This window comes from Fringilla coelebs (assembly GCF_963513975.1).
Source record: "Fringilla coelebs genome assembly, chromosome: 1".
NCBI lineage: Eukaryota > Metazoa > Chordata > Aves > Passeriformes > Fringillidae > Fringilla > Fringilla coelebs.
In genome coordinates this window covers 43,454,476-43,475,013 of record NC_140028.1, presented here as the reverse complement: position 1 = coordinate 43,475,013, position 20,538 = coordinate 43,454,476, and the positions used below count along the sequence as shown (strand labels likewise).

The 20,538-nt window shown below is 39.7% G+C and overlaps 1 protein-coding gene across 2 annotated transcripts in view; it reads left to right on the top strand.

Annotated features, from left to right (window-relative positions):
- MAPRE2 (microtubule associated protein RP/EB family member 2) overlaps positions 1 to 20,538 on the top strand; it is a 72,413-nt gene that overhangs the window by 30,003 nt on the left and 21,872 nt on the right. For both annotated transcript variants that reach the window (XM_084204261.1, XM_084204260.1), the window contains exons 2-4: positions 4,600 to 4,727; positions 16,535 to 16,680; positions 18,579 to 18,792. In XM_084204261.1, coding sequence (XP_084060387.1) covers positions 4,607 to 4,727; positions 16,535 to 16,680; positions 18,579 to 18,792 — 481 coding nt within the window. In that variant the 5' untranslated portion in view covers positions 4,600 to 4,606. The remainder of the gene's footprint in view (positions 1 to 4,599; positions 4,728 to 16,534; positions 16,681 to 18,578; positions 18,793 to 20,538) is intronic.

Genomic DNA, 20,538 nt, shown 5'->3' with positions numbered 1-20,538 from the left:
AGTAGCTGTTTGCCTCTTTGCATTACTATTTAGTACAAATATGTCTATTTGTACTAAATGAGAGGCAGTGGGCAGAAACTGGAACACAGGAGGTTCCACCTGAGTGGAGTAAGGGTGAGTGAGCACTAAAACAGGTTCCCCAGAGAAGTTGTAGAGTTTCCTCCTTTGGAGATAATCAAAAGCCATCTGGACACAATGCTGAGCAATGTGCTCTAGGTGGCCCTGCTTGCACAGGGGAGGCTGGACTGCCGTGGTCCCCTCCAACCTTTCCTATTCTGCAAAAATGTGGAGGCCTTCAGGCTCAGAGGTGATGGCAAGCGTGGTGAGGTTTTACACTACAAATAGATTCCCTGCTGTAATCCTTCTAGTCTTGTCATTATTACTGGTTTGTTTTGATACAGCTTCTGCTGTCAACAACTGTTAGTTTATCCCTGGAAAAATAAAGTAAATGTGCTTCTTGCAAAACTGTCCTTAAGGAACAGCTGAATAATACCTTGTAACAGCTGCAATTATTTGTAGCAAGAGCAGTGGAAAATACCCAAAATCTCAATGTTCAATGCTGCATATAATGCCTTAAAAAATTAATAGACTTTTGGGTGTAATGTTTACTGTCAGGCATGCTGAGCCAGTATATTTCTAACTGGGGAAACTGCTTAAGCATGTACATGATTTTCAGCACCTGTCTAATCCTCTGAACTCATGCCTGTGGTGTGTAGTTGTGCATGTGTAAAGTGTTTTTCTGAAATGGCCTAGACTTAATATGTGAAGACTCTCCTTGGGCTTGAAGTAAAACAAGGGAGTGTCCTTTGTGCTTAGGCAGCACTGTAACAGCCAGAGGATTTTAATGTCCCCCTGTGCCCCCTGAAGTGGGAGGTATGATGTGCTTTCTTCAGTCTGCTTTCAGTTGCTGTAGAATCACAAGGCACCTCGATGGAATTCTGAAGATACCAGGTAGATACCAGGTTTTCAGGCTTGTGTAAGCCTCATTGCAACCTTATGATTCAGAGCCTGGAGTGTAAACAAGTGAAAGCCTAACAAGTTGAAAATGTAAATAATGTTATTGGAAAGAAGTAGTGTATTACACCATAAAATCAAGTTGTTAGCTACTTGCTTGTTCAGAGTATGGCCTGTGTGTCTCCACCTGTCCAGCTGTTCTCTTGCATCAGCTTACACATGTTTATTAATGTGTTTTGAAGATGGATCACATTTTTCAGAGTACTTCAGCACTTTGGGAACTCGGTCTTCCAGAAAACCCCAGCCCAGCTGTAGCTGTTGAGCGCAGAGATTCTTGAGTGTTGCTGAGCATGGTAGCTGTGCTACCTACAGCTGCTTCTTTTTTTTCTCTTCTTTTTTGTTTTGTTTAAGGTCTCTCTGTGTGGCAAACAGGATATGTGTGTATCTGAGCACCAAATTAGAACATGCTTACTGTAAAGGAAATCTTTCCTATCTGAGTTTATTTAGAACGTAAGCAGTAGGAGGGTGGGGAACAAGAGATGCAAAGAGAGGGTGAACTCTCTCAAGAGAAGCAGCTGTGGAATATTCACATATATGTCAACAAAACACTTAAAAATGAATGGCAGTGGCATGTTATTGAGTTTTTTAACAGAAATTCTGATTCATTTTGCCTTTGCTTACAACTGTAAGCATGCTTGTGTACAAATCTGAAGCTCTTGTCTCTAATAGCTTGAACTCGTCTCTAATAAATGGTCTGAACTTCTGTTTGACCCTTAGACCATAATAATTAATTCACAGATGTAGCATAAGTTGTATTACAGGTATCCTTCATGGTAGCGTTGTAAAACTCAAGGTTATTCATTTACTCACAGTTTCCTGCAGTAGAATTCCCCACCCCATGCAATGCAGCATAGGAAGTTGTTTGCTCCCCTGTGAGTTGCAGAAGGATGGGTATTTCTCTTTGCAGTTCTTTGTGGAAAAAAGTGATGAAGGAAGTTCTGCTTCCTTTCTCTGTGTGCATGTATTTTCTTGATCTTTTTAACAAAGTGAACTTTCCCTTTTTACTGGTGGTAGATGATGGTTTTTCTGAGCTCTGCCTGGCCTCAGAGGCCAATTAAAGCATTCTTGAAGTAGTGGCAATTACAGATCAGAGTAGCTTTATTTCAAATGTTCTCATCTAAATATCTTTAGTTGCTGTAGATTTCAGTGGACTCCTCTGTATTGAAGTTCAGTTTATTATTAGGCTCACTCTTAATTCTAAGTGAATATTAAATTCATTGTTAAGCTGTTACTTCAACTGATCTTACATACAATATTTAACATGTTAGTTTAATGGTGACAGTGGTACTATCTTTCTGTTAGTTTTTTTATCTATATAAAAAGGCTAAAAATAAAATAAAACCCATGTGTTTCAAACTTCAGATGCCATTATTGTCAAAGGGGTTGTTTGCCTGCTCAGTGCCTTCCACCCTGATGTTGAAGCTAAGCTTTTTATGGTTAGCCATTATGATGTAGTTTTAAGAGTAAAAGGGCATTCCCTGTTTCTAAAACTTTGTTCCTAGCACTCGATTCAGTCCAAGCACTTAGTGCATGCCAAGAAAGCGACCTTTGCTAACTCTTCCAGTGAATACAGGGCAGTGTTCACACAGCTGGCTGTGCTGCATGCGAGCCCCGGGAAGAACGGAGCAGTCTGAGCACAGGCTGATTCCTTCCGTGCTCCAGAGCTGCCTGTACACAGTGGATAGGGAGGCAGCCTTCTTCTGAATGAATTTCTGACAGTGGTTGCCTGACTATTGGAACATGAATTTTTCAACCCTCTTTTTTCTCTCTTTTTTCTTTAATTCCTTATAAAGCAAATTTGAGGATTTTGTGCCTTGCGTCTTAATGTCAGTAGATGGAAACAACTTGAACAACCTTCTGTTTGTGAGATTTGTTTCCTAGAAAGTGGCCTGGATTATGAACTTCCTAATCTTGTATTTAAATGTATTCTCTGTTTTATGTACTAATACATTTACATGTTACCAAGTCAAGTTTTGCGCTGGTAGGTTTTTCCCATTTCACATTTTACCTAGGTTGCCCCACCTAGTTAGCGCACATAATTTTTGGTGGAGTTAATCTGCAGTCTTGTCCCTGCAGAATTGTCTGTCAGGCTTCAAAGGGCTACATCACTGCAAATTCTCAATGGAAATAGTTCAGCAGACCTGGGATCCTACAGAGGAGATCCTGCTCTCCTGCTCTCTTGCGTTGACTGAGAAAGTTGAAGTCCAAAGCTGAGATGGCAGGACTCGCACCAGAGCTAGACAGATCAGTGTTAGCTACAGATTGCCACGAGAGATGAAGGTGTCCCCAGCAAACCAAGAATAATCTTTCAACTTTTCACTCTTTGGTCATTTCTGAGGCACTTCATACTTGGATTGCTTCTAGTGGACTTTCTGGAATCCGTTACTCACAGGAACATTACTTACTCTCTCCATGAACTTGAGTCTGCTCTTTGAAACTGCTGAGATAAACTTGAGTGTGCTCATGTTTTCTCTTTGCAACGTCTTGGAACAGGAAGATGTGACTAGGTTATGATAACAGGGAGCAAAGTTCAGTAGTATGTGTTTCTGGTCTGTGTACCTGGGAAGATGATAAAAGCTACTATGAATTGCCAGCTTCCAGGGAGGGACCTTTGCTAACTAGAAGAATCTATCTAAGGTGATGTAACTGTGAAAACTTTAAGCACTGAGTGCCATTTACCAAGGTCTCAGTGAAATGTTATCTGAACACTGAAACTGTCTGTTCAAGAAGGACTGCTGGCATGGCCAGTCAGTGGAAGTCTGACTTGATATGAGAGACTCACATTGATTTGTTTAATCTAGACTACCTGGGCTTTGGGACAGACACTGAGTGCTGTCTCTAAAGCATTAGGAAATCCACTCTGAGGAAAAAAAGCAATTAGGACTGGAGGATAATGCTGTCAGAAGAACAAATGGGTTTAAGCTGAGAGGAAATGTTCCTAATGTTTGAGAAGAACTGGGCTCCACAGCAGCTTTCCAACCACACAGTTGGGAGTGCAAATCTCAGTTGCTTTCAGGATAGATGTTGGTATATTGATAACAGAGATTATTTGATATTCACTCTGTGACAGTTAGGATCTGAATTTATGATCCAAAAGGGCCCTGCCCCAGTAAGAAATCAATATTTCAGTAAATAGAACAGCTACTTCATCATTTAGAAGTTTTCTTAAATTTAGTGTTGGCTTAGGGAGCCTGATCATCCTGCAGTGGCAAAAAATTGACTGATACCAGATCACTGTATTGGCGCAGCACAATGCGACAAAATCTTGGGTCTCTGATCCTGTCTGTGCACCTTTATGTCTAATTTTGGGGTTTTTTCTACCTTATTGACATGAAGCAGAGTACCATAGGTTTGTATTTCTTTAAGTTCACAGTGACAGCCAGAGAAATATGTTCATAGGATCCAAGAGGACATGGAGGAGGTTATGTATCATCAAAGAATAAAAATGAGCCCTCCTTTCTCAATAAACAAAGAGAGGGTTTTGAGTTTTCTTTCCCTCTTTTGAACAGAAAGCATATATTCATTGTATTTAGAAAACAATTACCAAAATGTCAAAAATATTTTTTGTCTCTCTTTTTTTCCTAGTTGGGGAATGGCGGTCAACGTGTACTCTACCTCTATAACCCAGGAGACTATGAGCAGACATGACATCATTGCATGGGTTAATGATATATTAGCTTTAAACTACACAAAAGTTGAACAACTCTGTTCAGGTAAGAAAGCACTGTATGCTCTATAAATGTTTATTTTAAAACCACTTTAAAAGTCTGATTTGTTGAAAATAGATAACTTTTAACTTTGACATAAACCAGTTGCTCTGAAAAAAGAGACTAATGTATGTGCACAGGAAGCATTTTTACATTTGTGTTAATCATGGGAAGATAAGGTACCTTGGGAAAGCATAACAAAGGCAGAGGTGAATGGGACAAATGTAGCAGGAGATACACAGATGTAATAAAAAGGTTGGCTAAGCAAGCAAAGAATACAGTGATAAGTTTTAGTGTTTTAAAGCCACAGGGGTGGTATCTTTTCAAATGGAGAGTGGACATAACTGAAAAAGAGACAAATAGAGAACCAACACCCCAGATGAACAAAATTGTCCAGCTCCTTTTCCTTCCTGAGGTGTCTCAAATCCCTGCTGATGCTTGCAGGTAAAAAGCACAAGAAAAAGATTGAAGAAAAACCATGCATTTGAGGAAATGAGGCTTTAGTTGCTGTGAGCGCTTTAGAACTTTGTCAAAGGCTGCCTCTTTCTTTTTAAATCTGAGTTACTGTTGTAAGTATATTTGGTAATGAGCCCTGAAAAAAGGGTAATCGTTTGGATACTTCAGACGTTTTGGTTAATCAGAGTTGCAACTAGAAGATGGGTGTTAAACAGCAGGGTCTGTAACTAGATGGTGGCTAGAAATGACACAGAAAAAGATATTTCACTGTGAATATGCATGCCCCTGGGGAATGATTTCTTTCTGATTTCCAATTGTGATTTGTAAATTTGAAGATGTTTGGTGGAGGAGGAGTTTGTTTGTGGTGGAGGAGATCTAACTTAGATTGCTACTTCCAGACAACTAACATGCTGGGAATATCTTATGAAGGTATTATCTTATCTTATGAAGACAGTGCTCAAAGCACATGGAAGAGGAACCACATGACCAGACTTCAGCTATTTCTTGGTCCAGACAAAATTAATAAATGGGGTCTTATATTCATATATTTGATTTTGCCTATCATTCTGGGTAAATTTTCTGTCTCAGAGATGTACCCTGAAAGATACAAATAATCCTTTCAGGCTGATCATCTCGTAGCTTATCCTTCAAAATTTAAAAAAATAATTTTCAACTGCAGAAGTAGAGTACCATACTTGCAGCCTTGCACAACAACCATAAAAATGAGGTTGAAAAAGTGCAGGATAAAGTCAATGTAAGCAACTGATATAATCTGAACAGTTAAAGACATAGACCATGGGAAATATTTTTTTTAAAGTGTTATTGAACTTGAAATTGAAGTGTTATCTCTAGCTGTTGTTATATTTACATGTTAGGAAGTTAGCCTAAGTATTTTATTTTGATATATATAAAGACAGAATTCACACAGGGAGTAGCTATAGATAGATACAGGCAGATACATGCATGCACACACTGAAGGAGATAGAAACATAGAAGGAAATGGACGTTTGCATCCCAAAATACCCAAAGTTTGCTATTGTTTGAAACAGGAAGCATAGTAGACAAGTTATTGACTTGTTCCTATGTAGCTATTTAAATGCTCATAAATAGTTGAAAGGAAGCTTTTGAAGTGAGTTTTCAATCAAGTTAAATGTGTGTGGGCTTACACAAAAAAACCCACTCAACAAAAACCAACTAAGACATAAAAAACTTCACCAAAAGTGTTTCTGAAAACAGGGGAGAAGTGATCTAATAAAATATTGACTAAGCAGAATAAAATGAGTTAAAGTTATGTAAGATGATCAGATAGAGACACTTCAGCTGGGTGGGGCAAGAAGGGGAAAAGCATGGGAACTGTCACAAATCCACTGTCCCGTTTCATCACACAGCTTCTTATACAACTTTTTCTGTGACCTACAGAGAGGATTTTGGGACACACCTCAAGGGAAGAACTGAAAAAGGGTCATCTTATTGCAGCTCTAACTCCATTCTGTATAACATTAAATATTTTCTTCCTTTAGAATTTCCTGGATTGTATTGATTGCTATTGCTACCTGATGCTTCTACATTCTTGCCTTTACAGGTGAAAGCTGTTAATTTGAATTTCCCCATTTGGTTTGGTAGTTGAACTTGATGCTTACACATTCCTGTTTTTACATTCATGCGCTTTACAATCCAGAAGGGGCTTTAGTAGCTCCTTATCTACAGAAGCATTCTAGCACAGTACTTCCTGTGGTCAGTAGGACTTTACTCTCTGAACTGATGAATCTAAACACTGATAGACTTTTGCAGACACTAGAGCACAGTAATCTTAGTCTTAATAGGTCCTTTCCATTTGAGACTGCATAGTCCATTTCTCATGTGCAGAGCATCCATGTGTAGGGATTGAAGACACGTGGACAAGCAGGTGTGGGAATCTTTCTGCAATTAATACAGTTTACTCTGTAAACTCAAAGCAATTTATTAAATGTACATCTGTTTTATTTAGCCTATTGCTAGTGCAGCTTTCAAGAGGGATACTAAGGGAACAGTAGTACAAATGATGAGCCAACTGGCCAGATGAGCCAGCTAGCAGGCAAAGCACCAGCAAGCAAGCATGGTATGGACTGCAGTTTGAGAATGACCAGTCTAACTCATTCATTCTGGCATTCCTTGGCTGACATCCCTTGAACCATTGGCAGCTTTCAAGCAGATTAATGCTCGTTTCCATAAAATATGAGCATTTCTCCAGGACTTCAAAGGGAAGGAATACATGGGAAACTCTTTACAGCTATGAAGCATTTCACAGCATTAACAGGGATCTGCAGAGCTGCCGTAACTGAATTTTTATAATCTACTGTAAAATTGTATGGACATTTTCTTCTTTTTTAGAAAAAAGCATTAACATTAGTCATGCTGTTTTATGACTATTCAGTTCTTGTTCATTTTTCTTAATAAGGAGCAATCAAAATGCCAGAAAAAGCTAAATGTGGGGCCAAAAAACGTGGGAGAGGGAAAGCAGGGGGATGTTATATCTGAATTAAAAGCTCAAAGGTGTTACTTTTAGGAGGTAGGAGCAACCTAGATATGGCATATGCTTGTGTTCAGCGCCTGGCTGTGAGACCTCGTGGGTGCCCACGTTTTGCAGCCAACCTAGCGATAATTTTTGACATTCAGAGCTTAAGCAAGAAGGAATAATGTGACATTCTGCCTTTACTAAAGGCTTTATTCAGAACATATCTGAAGCTTAATGTGACAGTAGTTACAGTGACAGGAAAAGCAATCCGACCTCCTTTTCCTCATTGCTGTGGAGAAGTAGCTTTGATAATACACATACTCTAGCAATACCAGCCTGTTTCTCAATTTCCACTTAGAGGAACAGAGCTGCCAGGATGGGGAGCAGCAAAGGAAGAGGTTGGCTTAGTCATAAAGTATTTGTATTCTTTGGGAGTCTTAGATGTGGTTTTTGTCTCTGCTAAGTAGGCCAAGCAAAGTGCAGTGTCCCCTGAGCTTTCTGAATGCCTGCTGTGGTAGTGATGTGCCAAGAAAGCCAGGTTATGGATGGGTGCAGCCCTGGAGAGTCTTAATTCAGTCTGCAGCTCCTCTGGTAATTTAGTTTTGACAACTGAACAGGGAAAATCTCTCCAAGCATCTCAATACAATTCTTTTTGCTTTAGATATGTGTCATATTGTCAGTTTTTGGACTCTGGGTTTGATTTCCTGCAAAATTGTTTTACCTGAACGTGAAATTTATAAACCGTGGTTTTAAAAGAAGGCATAGTGCATTGCCTTTAGATTGGCTTTAGAGAGAGCATTTAATTTGATACATCAAGGAAATATAATAGAGAACAACTGAGAGGATGTAATGTCATAGGATCCCATGTGCAAAACCCATAGGTTTGGGGAACAGGAGTTTCATATGAAGTATGGCATCGGTTGTTTCTTAAGAGTCATGCTATTTTTTTAAGGAATATACAGTGGTTTCTTAGAAAGAATTCTGACTAAGCAGCTTATAGCTGAATTTTCTTTAGTAAGGCTGTTTTTCATCTCTAAGGAATACCAAGTGCATGTGTTGCAGGGCTTTTCATGACTGTTAGAGTGTTACATTAGAGTATATTCAAAATAAGAGTCAGGCAGGAGATTATAGAAGGCTTGCATATGAATTAAAAAGAAACAACACAATGTCTACAAGCTATATAATGTCAAGGAAATGGTAAATGGATAGAAAGGAAAATGTGGCCTGGAGCAAGGTATAGTTTTTGACTTTGCTTTACTTCTGTAATTCTATGAGATTAAGGAGATACAGACTCTCCCCACTTTGTGTATTTGAAAATTCTCAGTAGAATTATAAACTTGCAAATTGTCAGGCCCCCAGTGCATACAGGCCTTCTGTCTTTGAGGATTTGTATGCAAGGATCAAGGGTTGAATGCAGGGTTGTTTTTTCCTTGCTTTTAATAAATGGCTGTATTATAAAGAAAGCGTGTGGTTTGGCATTTTCAAATTTTAGGCTCTGATGCTTTCTCTACAGATGCCCTGGGTGTTGCCAGAGGGAATTTCTCATGTGGTGACTTCTGTCCCATATCTCAGCTGATGTTGCTGGTGTGGAAGTCTGCAGTCCCTTTATATATATATATATATATATATATATATATATATGTGTGTGTGTGTGTGTGTGTGTGTGTTTTATTCTGGGGGTTAGCTGCGCAGGATTTGAGTTTCCATGTCTCAGAAGGTGTATTTTTCTCACTGCCTATATTAACCTGTAACTTCCTACATGCTTATTACCAAAATCTGCCTTATAGGGCCCTGTGGTAGCATTTGGTGCCAGCATTCCTCTACAGCCCAGTGTGCCTGAGAAGCCAAAGCATGTTTCCATGTTGGTGGTTTTGGTTTTTTCCCAGTTGGCAGCCTTGCAGAGGTTGGTCTCTAGGACAACTTGGGAACATGATTAAAACATGGCTTGATCCCATTTGCACTCTGTAACCGAGGCATGCTTCAAGGAACTGGCATGTTGTCCTGAGGTCATGCAACACAGAGCACACTCAGTGTCAGTGGCTCTCTGATGTCTTCCATATGATATTTAGGATTAGAGGGATACAGTGAATGTTAATTATTGGATTTAAATCATTTCCAAAACTTTCTGAGGAAGCTTGGGAAGCAGTATCATGAGATTCCCAGCCAATAATTTATTTTTTTAAATGTCACTCATTAAGAATTCAGGAGGAATAGAGCTTGAACAAGGTTTTTGCTTTTTAAAAGTAATTATTTAATTACTCATAGCACTCACTTGCAGTCAGCTGCTTGATTTCCCTCTGGTTTAAAGAGCTTGTTAGATTTTGTGTGGTACTTTCTTTAGGCATGATGAGTTACACAGCTATTTTAAGTTAAATGGGAACTGTGTTTTCTGAAATTGTTCTGATCTTCCTGTTTAAAAATTAATGGATTCCAAAATAAATTATTGCCAGAAATTTGAGTATTAAAAACTCTGCTGTGGATAATTTATGAGCAGCTTAATGATTTACATATTTAAGAAAAAGAGAATACAAATTAACGCAGGGGAAACATTCCTCCAATATTATTTAAAATGATCAGTGGATATTCTGGATTACATCACACACATGCCCTACCTGTGTGGAACAGGACTTTTGGAAGCAGATGTTATTTAGGTACACATGATCTCAGGGCTGCTGGTAAGGCTGGCAGGAGGTACACAGTTCTTTGAGGCTGTTTCCCGTGGTGGCAGCACTGCTTTTTCGAGCTCCCATCTGTGTGCAGGCACTCACCCTGCCCTCTTTGAGGCAGCTGTGCTCATGCAACTGTGAGAAGGAGGGCAGGGCTGCACTCTAATCTGCATCACTTTTGGGGCTTTTTAAGTGCCCTGCCAGGACTGTTGCTGGGAAGGGTGAAGCTGGGTCAGAGTGGCTTCACTGATGCACAGCCCTATAGAAGCTTGCTTCTCTACAACTGAGTTAAGTGGTAAATTGATGTGGTCTTGAACATTCCCTGGGAAATGGGCTGAAACTTCCTAAATTGTGGTGAAGGCATGGGGGGGAGTGGAGGAGGGTGTGTTAACTGGAGAAATAAAATGATGTTGACCTACATACTAGGTCATATAGGTGCTGCTGGAAATGCAAACAGGAATTCGAAGACCGTGGTCTCTCCAGTGGAGCACTCAAGATTAAATGTTCTGTTTCTTAAACACGTGGCTGTATGTAACACAACATTATGCTCACAGACATGGAGTCATAGAATGATTCATGTTGGAAAAAACTGTAAAGATCATGGAGTCCAACTGCCAAGTCCACCACTAAACCATGTCACTAGGAGCCACATCTACATGACTTTTAAATGTATCCAAGGGGTGAGTCCACCACTTCCCAGGGCAGCCTGTTCCAATGCTTGACAACCCTCTCTGTGAGGAAAATTTTTCTAATACCCAATAAACCTCCCCTGCCACAGCTTGAGGCTGTTTCCTTTTGTTCTGTTGCTTGTTGCTTGGGAGAAGAGACTGACCCCCACCTGGCTGCAGCCTCCTTTCAGGCACTTGTAGACAGTGAGAAGATTCCCCCACGTCTCATCTTCTCCAGGCTGAATAACCCCAGCTCTGTCAGCTGCTCCTTGTAAGAGTTGTGCTCCAGACCCTTCACCAGCTTCATTGCCCAGTTTTTAAAACAACCTTTGAATTGCATAACAGAAGAACCATATTTGAAATCCAAATGAAAATGTATACTCTGATACTTGAGTTAAAAACCTACTGCTGCGTGCTTAGCTAAACATCTCTGCTGAGGAAGCAATTCTAGAAAGCCTAAGGTAAAAGACCAGCCCTAAGTTCTGCTGTACTGTAAACAATGATTGCTGGCATTTGTGGGGTTTTCTCTCCCTTTCTTACCAAACTATTAAGTCACACGTGCTCCTTGCAAGTCACTGCTTTTTTTTGATTGTTGGTGTTGTCCCAGCAACAGAAATACGGGGTGTGTGCAGCTTTCCATCAGTGCAAGCAACCGCTGTGAACTGAAGTACTGATGACTAATTCATACACAAATCATCCTGTATTTTCCAAATGCACAGTCAGGTGGTTGCAGTTTTGGAGAGAATGAATAATTTGAAGGAGTTTGTATCTAATATGACTGGATATGTGTTTTTGTATTATCTAAATATTTCATTAAAGCAAACAAACTAATTTTGTTACAGAAAAAGGTGCAGTCAGCCTTTTTCCCACCTGGAATTTTTCAAATCTGAGTGTATGAAAATCAAACAGAGGCCTGATTAAAAGGTTTAAACTTGATTTCTATGCAGTTTTAGAAAAAAGCTAATACTAAAAATCTATACCAAATTTCTAGTGTAGAACTTTTGCTCTAGTGTAGAGCTCTGTTTGCTGAGGTTTGGGTATCAGAATTAAAAGTCATCAGCCTTACCCCTGCCCCAGCAAGGCCCTGTCGTTTCATGGCCCCTTTGTTTTCCATGTTGACTGGTGGGGTTTTATATGGCTTTCTGGGATCTTGCTCCCACACACTGCAGGGATTCAGGCAGGAGCAGTGAGGGACAGTCTTTTGACATTAGATATGAAGGATTGACCTAATTTGTGTAGGGCACACATATTGGCTTATATTTATACCTGCATATATTCATAGTGTTTCTACTAAATATTTTATTAGTATAATAAGTTCTAACTATAGTATATTAAAAGCAGTCGGTTTGAAAAGAAAGTTTTCCTTTTAATTTATAAATATATAAACATCAATGCTAAAGCGTCTAATCTTGGTTTCAGATCTCTAGTCTGAAATCCAGGAAGTTTACTGAGTGGTAAAAACTGGTTGCAAACAGGATTCTCTTGTCTTCATTGTTACTTCCTTTAATTTCCTTTTGATTTAAATAGTGAGGAGCAGAAGTATTTTTGATAATAAAGAAAATACTTCTTTGCATTTGTGGATTCATTAGCCTCCAGATGGTGAAGGAGAGGAGAAAAACTGAAAATCTCTAACGATGCAGAGTGCATATGCTTCAGAGCAAGCTAGGTCAGCATGGACAGTCTGGGGAAAGAAACACAGAAGCAGGGAAGAAAACATACAGGACAAAAGCTAAAATTAGTTCAGCATTGCTTACTGTAAGGGACTAGTGAAAAATTGTCTACAACTCTGAAAATGCTGTAAGATACTCAGTTTTCATAGATTTGGTAGTAATTTTCTGCTTTACCACTGCATGGGGCAAAATTCTTGAATTTTAATATCTTTAAATAACCACCTTTTCAATTCTGCATTTGTTCTCTTGTGTCTGAATTCTGTCCTGGCATCTCTTCCCCTCCTCTGGCAGCTGCTTGCCCAGCCTGGGGGATGCAATGCCCTCCCTCCACTTGCTGCCTGCTCTGCCCCAAGCCTGGGATGCCCAGGAAACACCTGCAAAACCCTGATGCTGCTGAGCTCTTTCTGCTCACTAATGGGGCTAAAAATAGCAACTGCTGGGGGTGATTTCAGCACAGCCACGTTTGCAGGCTCATTTCAGAGTCTGGCCCGTGAATATCTTCTGTAACTAATGGCTGCATCAATATTCTAGATCAAAACACAAAAGGATTTTTAGCCAGTGATTCTAAATTGCTTGTTAGCTAATAAAGGATTAGAGGTTTTTAACATTGATCCCTCTTCTGCAGTGCCACCAGCTGTACTTTTCATCTTTCATTTGAGTAGATGTCAAATTATTTCTTTTTGTATGTTTGTATATGCATTTTTACGCATATAGAAGTTTTTCAGTCAGGGAGATAGATTTATTGGAAGAGCTGTTCTGGCAGTGTGTTTTCAACTTCCCTGTACACATTTGAGAAGATTTAGGTTTGGGGGGTTTTTTGGGGTGTGGGGGGATTGTTGGGGCTTTGGCTTTGTTGGTTTGGGGTTTTTTTCCCAGAAAATGTAGGGAAGTTTTTAATACTGAATGAAACACAGTAGCATAAGAATTCTTTTGTTTGTGTAAATTATGCAAGAGGTATGTCATAAGCCATAATGTCATTATCTCTACTGTTGTTTTCTTTGTATTCCATTAAAAAGATTATTTTCTCATGCTCCTGCATTGAAACATCAGTTCTGTAGTACGTTGGGTAGCCCTAAAGAGCTGTCCCATGTGCACTCAGGAGCACACAGGAGCACACAGATATGCTGTGGCTGAAAGGGAAAGGCATTTCAGTCTCACATCACTTAAGTGGGGCTCCCCTTTCTGCTGCCTCTGGGAAATCTCAGCCATGGGCAGTGTAGACAGTAGTGTCCCCATTCTGTTGCAATGGTGTTTCCCATTTAAATGTAATCTGACAGCTACAAGCTTTAGGGGGTAAAATTTTAAATTATAAATAAACATCTATATAATATTAAATACATACATAACCTCAATGTCCAAAATCAGGTAGCCCCAGCTGAGTGTAATGATATTTTTACTTTCTCCTGTTGGTGTGGTAGGTAGGTCTCTGGCTTTTTGGAATCAGGAGGAATTTCCTCTCTTTGTGGTTGAGTGTTTAGTTCACTCCATGTTTGTTTGTTGCCTCTGTACTTGAGGAAGGAATATTTTAATGAACTGTATTTGCCAGTGCAATGAAATCCTCCTGTTGGGGAGGCAGCCCAGCAGCCGCTCCAGTGTTGTGTCAGAGAACAGCTCCGTGCTGCCATGTGGATGCAGTCCAGTGTTTTCTGCCCTCCAGGGCTGTGCAGACCCAGGACCACCTCCTGGCTGGCAAAAGTACAGAAACAACTGCCAGCAGAGAAAGCACAAGGAAATACCCTAACTAGAGAGAGACTATCTAAAGGCATGCAGAAGGAATTTGCATTACCAGCAGAAGGGGGAAAATCTCATGTGAACACTTTGGGTTTCTGGTTTTCTAAAAGGATCTAGATGAAAGGTTGTGCAGTGCATTTTTAGAGCCTCCAGGCAATTACTTAGATATCAGAGTAAAGCTTATAATTGGGGTATGGGGAGGATGAAAGGACAGAGTTAGGAACAAATTCAATTTATAACTTTAAATGATTGCATAATAATCCTTTTGCATTAAATTAAACAATAATAAGTGTACTCAAGCTATGCATTATCTCTATATCTATGCTTTTAACTGTAATGTATTTTTTCCATTGCCATGTATTTACAAGTTCTCTTGCTAAGGATGAGTTTTGAATAAATAATTGTGTTTACAAAGTTTTCTGTAAAAAGATGCAAATTTGTCATCTGATACTTGTAACTTGCCAGAAGGTGCCTTTCCCTTTAGGGAATATTTTACTTTGATTCCTAATCATATCAAGACCATTGCAAACAGCTAAGCACAAGGTGTCCTTGGAAAATGAGGTTTTTTAATAACCATTTTCACCACAAAGCTAGGCAATGTGAACAGATCATTTTTTTAAATGGCAGTGTTTTTCAGCACTAAAGCTGGATCTTGGTAAGTCCCTTAGCAAAATTTGTGTTGGTATTTCAGAGAACGTTTTTGGACTCTTCTCTTAAACTCTTCTTCTATTTGGGAGGTGATGATCTTGGTAACCCTTTGTGTGATGGCTGGCTGGATACAGAGAATGAGAACCATCTCATGCATGAAGATGGTAGTGTCAAAACATGTACATACCCATGGAGAAAAATGACCTCAAGTTCGAGTTATTGTTGACTCTCCTGTAAAACCGGGCAAGCCAGGTGTCTGCTTTGTTACTTTGGTTTCTCTGTGAACACTCAGAAATATTTGTGATAAAAAATCGTTGTTGATAGTGGGCTGAACTGTAAGGTGAGATCTGGTCACTTCTTTGTCAAAACTGATGTGTACTAAAGCACAACAGTCTTTTTTGTGGAAGTGAAATTGAACTTGTTAGGGGTAATCAGACAGTCACTTCCCTGCCCTGATGCTCAAGCACAGGGGCTGCAGCCTCTACAGTCCTGTGTGGACATCACTGAATCTTTGCCAAGTACAAAGTATTTTGTAGAAAAATCTTCTGAAGAAGAAAGAAAATTGCTTTTCCTCTGATTTACTTAAACATTTTTATCTTGATTTCTAAACACTTGAGTGTGTCAGCACTAAAGGTTTTGCAAAGGACAGTGGCATGATGCTGTAGGAGGAAGCTCCCTGCACACAAGAAATGCTGTCTCTGTTAGCCATCCTCAGGATGCTGGTTAGAAATTTTTCCATATACTTCCTTCTTTATTCTGGATTAGTTATACACACACCCCTGCTGTCTGTAACTTCAGAGAGCTCTCAAAATTGAACTTAGGAACCTGGCTGAGAGAGAACTGAAGCTGTTAGCCCAGTCTTGAAAGCTATGGGTGGACTAAGCCAAAGTCTGCTTATTTAAATGCTTTTCTTAGGAAATTAAAATCAGTAAGGATGTTCATTGCAGAGGGGTGGGACCCAACTAGTGTGTTTTAACAAGCTGGAGCCTTGCAATTTTTTTTTTTTAATCATGGTTTGGTATAATCTCAAATAATTGCATTGGACTTGCTTGGCATTTGGGTACAAGGGCCAGAAGAAAGATGATCCTGGCTTGTTTGAATTCAGGGGACTGTGGGGATTGGGGAAGCTTATTAAGAGCTTTTCATTTTCACTGTTATCTCCTCATTGTATGGACGGTCCTGGTGTGTATGGGGACTCCAAGAACATCCATGTCACTTCGCATTGGTCGAGGCGATTCCTCGGATGCTGCACGGCGGCGCATCGTGGATCCAGACTGAGTGGGAAAGAGCCACCTGAGCGTGTCACTGCTCAATGTGCATTCCATAGGCAGGTCCTGGGGGCATAGTGTTAGGCTGAATTACAGCAGGGACTTATTCAGCACTGTTGCTTTCTGCTCAAGCTTTCTGCTAATGACATTAAACACCATTTGGTCTTAGCTGGGTGCATCTGGATTAACGTCAATGCATTCTCTTGTTGTAGGAGCAGCTTACTGCCAGTTCATGGACATGTTGTTCCCAGGGTGCATTAGCTTGAAGAAAGTAAAGTTTCAAGCAAAGCTGGAGCATGAGTACATTCACAACTTCAAACTTCTGCAGGCATCATTTAAAAGAATGAATGTGGATAAGGTAGGAATTCTGTATTTATATTTTGATCGCTACATGTTTCAAAAGTTACATAAATTGTGTAAATTAATAAATAGGGGAAAAGAACTTTGAAATACTTGAAAATGCACTTTTAAACTTTTGGATGGAGAACTAGAATTGCAAGTAGATGTTTGTGACCTTTCATCATCTGAAAAGGGTATTTGGGCACAAAGGGAGAAGTTTGGCATTTGGCTCCATTTAGGTACAAATTGAAAATTGAGTCCATATGTCTGCTGAGGAGTTGTACCATCTAACTCATTATATCTTAATACCAGAGACCCTTTGATAAAACTCCATGTGTTGGAAATTCCTTGTCATCAGTGAATCTTCAATTTTTGATAAGCGAAATTATTGGTGACCTAAATTTCCAACAAAACATATTTGAAAATATGCTGTTCTTATAAGTATTCCATTTTTTTTGTCCAAAGCGGGGTTTGAGGAATTTAAATTATTCAAAAGCTGGAATAATTTACCCAGTGATTGAATAGATGGGTAGCACATGTGATCTTGTAAAGTTAAGAATGGAAACCTCTGAGAAAATGCTTGTTCAGGCTTAAGGTATTTGGTTTATGCTTGACTGTGAGAGTTTGACAGACTCACCAATATAAATTACTGTGTTGATAAAAACGAATAATGGAAGTTATGTTATCATGCTTATAGTTTCACACTGATGCACTATCTATTTACCCTTTTAAGGTTCTGCCCTGGCTTTTAGTGTTGCCTTATTCTATAATTTAGACAGTCATAAAAGAGGGTGCCTTAAGACTTCAATGAATAACTGGAAAACCCTCCTTGTTTCATGAAATGTTATGGATACTTCTATTTACAGTGTGATTTGCTAGTAAAACATTGGGAAGACTAATGTAGTCAATTTTCCTGTAGAGAGCAAGTTTATCATGCCTTTTTAATGTAGAGTTGAGATACAAATGGAACAACCTGAAAAGACATGCAAAATGCAATGTCACTTCTTACAGGAGCATCATAGATTTATAAAATGCTGTACAGTTGGCTTAATCCTGATGAAAATGAAAACCCTTTTCCAGCTGAAAATTCATAACATTCAAGAGGCATCGAGGTCTGCCTAACTTGGCTGTTTAATCAGCTGCATGAATTAAGCAAAGCAGGGCAGCTCTTCTGCCCACAGTGTCTGGAAGCCTTGAGTACTCTGATACCGGCTGAAGACACCTTTTGGAGGTTTCATGTCTATGAAAAATTTCTAAGATGCTGATATCGAGACATCCTCATAGCCTTTCCTTTCTTTCAGTAGAACTTTATAAGGCATTTAAGTCAACTTCTGCGTGTCCATAAACTGTTTTATCTATAGCTGTATGTGGAACAGAAAGAAATTACAAGGTTAAAACCTCAGGCTTGGTTCATATGACGACCATGTGCTACCAAAATGTAGGTTGGTTTGAACTTTAGCATGTCTTGGAAAAGCTGCTGGGCTTTGTAGTTCAAACAGTAGGACAGAGAGCAAGAAACATCTGTTTTGAAGGATTGTTTGTTTGTTGTATGTCAAACTGTACCATGTCCATTAAAACTAGAAATCCCTAGTTGGCTGAATACAGTGTTACTCCCAGAACAGTGTCATTCATCATGGGATGTACCCATGGCATGTAAGGGAGCACTTCTGTGGAGCCATAGCTATAAAGGCTTACATACACCCACTGCATCACTGCTTCAAAGGCTGGGTCTCATTGGGTTTTGTTTTCATTTTTTACCAGGACTTGCAAATTGCCCCTTTCTTTTAGGAGCAAAACAATGGCAGAGATTTATTTGTTGATGCAGTTAATAGATTTTGTTAAAACAAGTGTGTATATGTAATTTTTATATTTAAAAAAGGCAGTGACATAATATTGGATATTAATATCTACCTTTAGGTAATTCCTGTGGAAAAACTGGTCAAAGGGCGCTTCCAAGACAACTTAGATTTCATTCAATGGTTTAAGAAGTTCTTTGATGCTAACTATGATGGGAAGGAGTATGATCCCGTAGAAGCTCGACAAGGCCAAGATGCTCTTCCTCCACCAGATCCTGGTGAACAGATCTTTAACCTGCCCAAAAAGTCTCACCATGCAAACTCTCCAACTGCAGGTATTTTGCCTCTTAACAAATTCCATTTCTGTCTCTGAAGACAATTATAAACTGTGATCCACTCTACTTAAATGCTAGTTTAAAATTATTTCCTTGGGTGGTTGTACCGTTCTTTTTACCTTATCATCAGCTTAGCATCTGAGACAGCAGAAAGTTAACATCTGGTGTGCTCTGGTTTGGCCCAGCCCTACTGAGCATAGGGTCTCCTCCACTGAACCCCCTCCATGTAAATGACATGGACTCTGGTAATGTCTGGTGGTGGTGGAGACAAAGGCTTTTAACAATCCTGTTGCTGAATGTGGTATGTGCAAGTGTATTCAAGAACATTAAATGGAGTGTGTTCTCTTTCACACCTCCACCTTTAAGGAAAATACTTGCACAGGCTGATTTATTTTTAAATTTTTATGGTGAGTAAAATGTTTACAAATCTGAAGGGCTGACCAGAAGAACAAAAATTAAGTTATTTTTGGTTTTATGTGTGAATATTGTTTGGGGATGCTAGTCCTCCTAACTGAAAAACATATAGCTTTTGCTCTTTCACAAAGATACCTTCGTCTTCTAATTTTTTATTTTGCACTTGTGTTGGGTTTTGCTAGGATAGAGATTACTCTTCAGAGGAGATTTGTGCTAAATTTTGAATTTAAAACCAAAACAGTGTTGATAAGTCATGGATGTTTTAATTATTGCTAATCAGTACCTACACAGAGTCCAGACTTTTTCAGTTTCTCACATTGCCTTGCCAACAAGCAGGCTGGGGGTACCCAAGAAATTTGGAGGGGACACAGCCAGGACAGCTGACCTCAACAGACTGCACAGATAATCCATACCACATGGCAACGGGCTTAGCCAGAAAAGCTGGAGGAATAAGGAGAAGGGTGGGGAGGGATGTTGAGAGTTACAGCATTTGTCTTGCCAAATCACCATTATGGGTGATGGAGTCTGGCTTTCCTGGAGATAGGTTAATTCCTGCCTGCCCCTGGGAAGTGGTGAATGAATTGTTTGCATGGCTTTTGTTTTACCTGATAAACTGTCTTTATCTCAACCCATGAATTTTCTTACATTTCCCTTTCTGAGTTTCTCCCCCATCTCACTGCAGGGGACAGTGAGTGATCAGCTGTGGGGGCTCAGCTGCCTGCTGGAGTTAAACCACAGCAGAGTTTCTGGAACAGGCCAAAGGAGTAAACCTGATCTTTGGTGTGTATGTAATGTGGGTATGACTAGTCACTGAGTAGATGCTGGTTTTGTTAACTGAGAATTAAGTGAACAGGAGAGCAGCTAACATTTAAGAAAAAGAAATAGTCACTAAAAAAGTATTACTGGACATAGGTTTGTGCATATGGAAATACACATGCACACACACCTAATTCCTTTATTAGTTTGTCCTGGGTTTATGCTGACCCATTCCTCAAATAAAGATTAATGTTGAGTTGATTTTAAATGTGTGACCTCTCCTCACATGGGCTCGGATATGCCCCAGTACTCACAGAAGCAGGAGCAGGTGTGAAGCATGAAGCACCCTCACTTGTAGGCTGCCTTGTGCTCTGGAATCCTACCCAGATTTCAGTGTTCTGCTCTGATCACTCCTGACGTCAGAGTGGGGCATACTTGGCCAGCTGCCTTCAGCTCATTAGTGCTTCCAGGAAATAGGGCACCTAATAGCAGGGCAGTACTACTCTGGGCTTCTAAAACTTGTTTACATCTTTATTTTGCACCATCTTATGCCTGAACTTCTGAATTTCAGGGTCT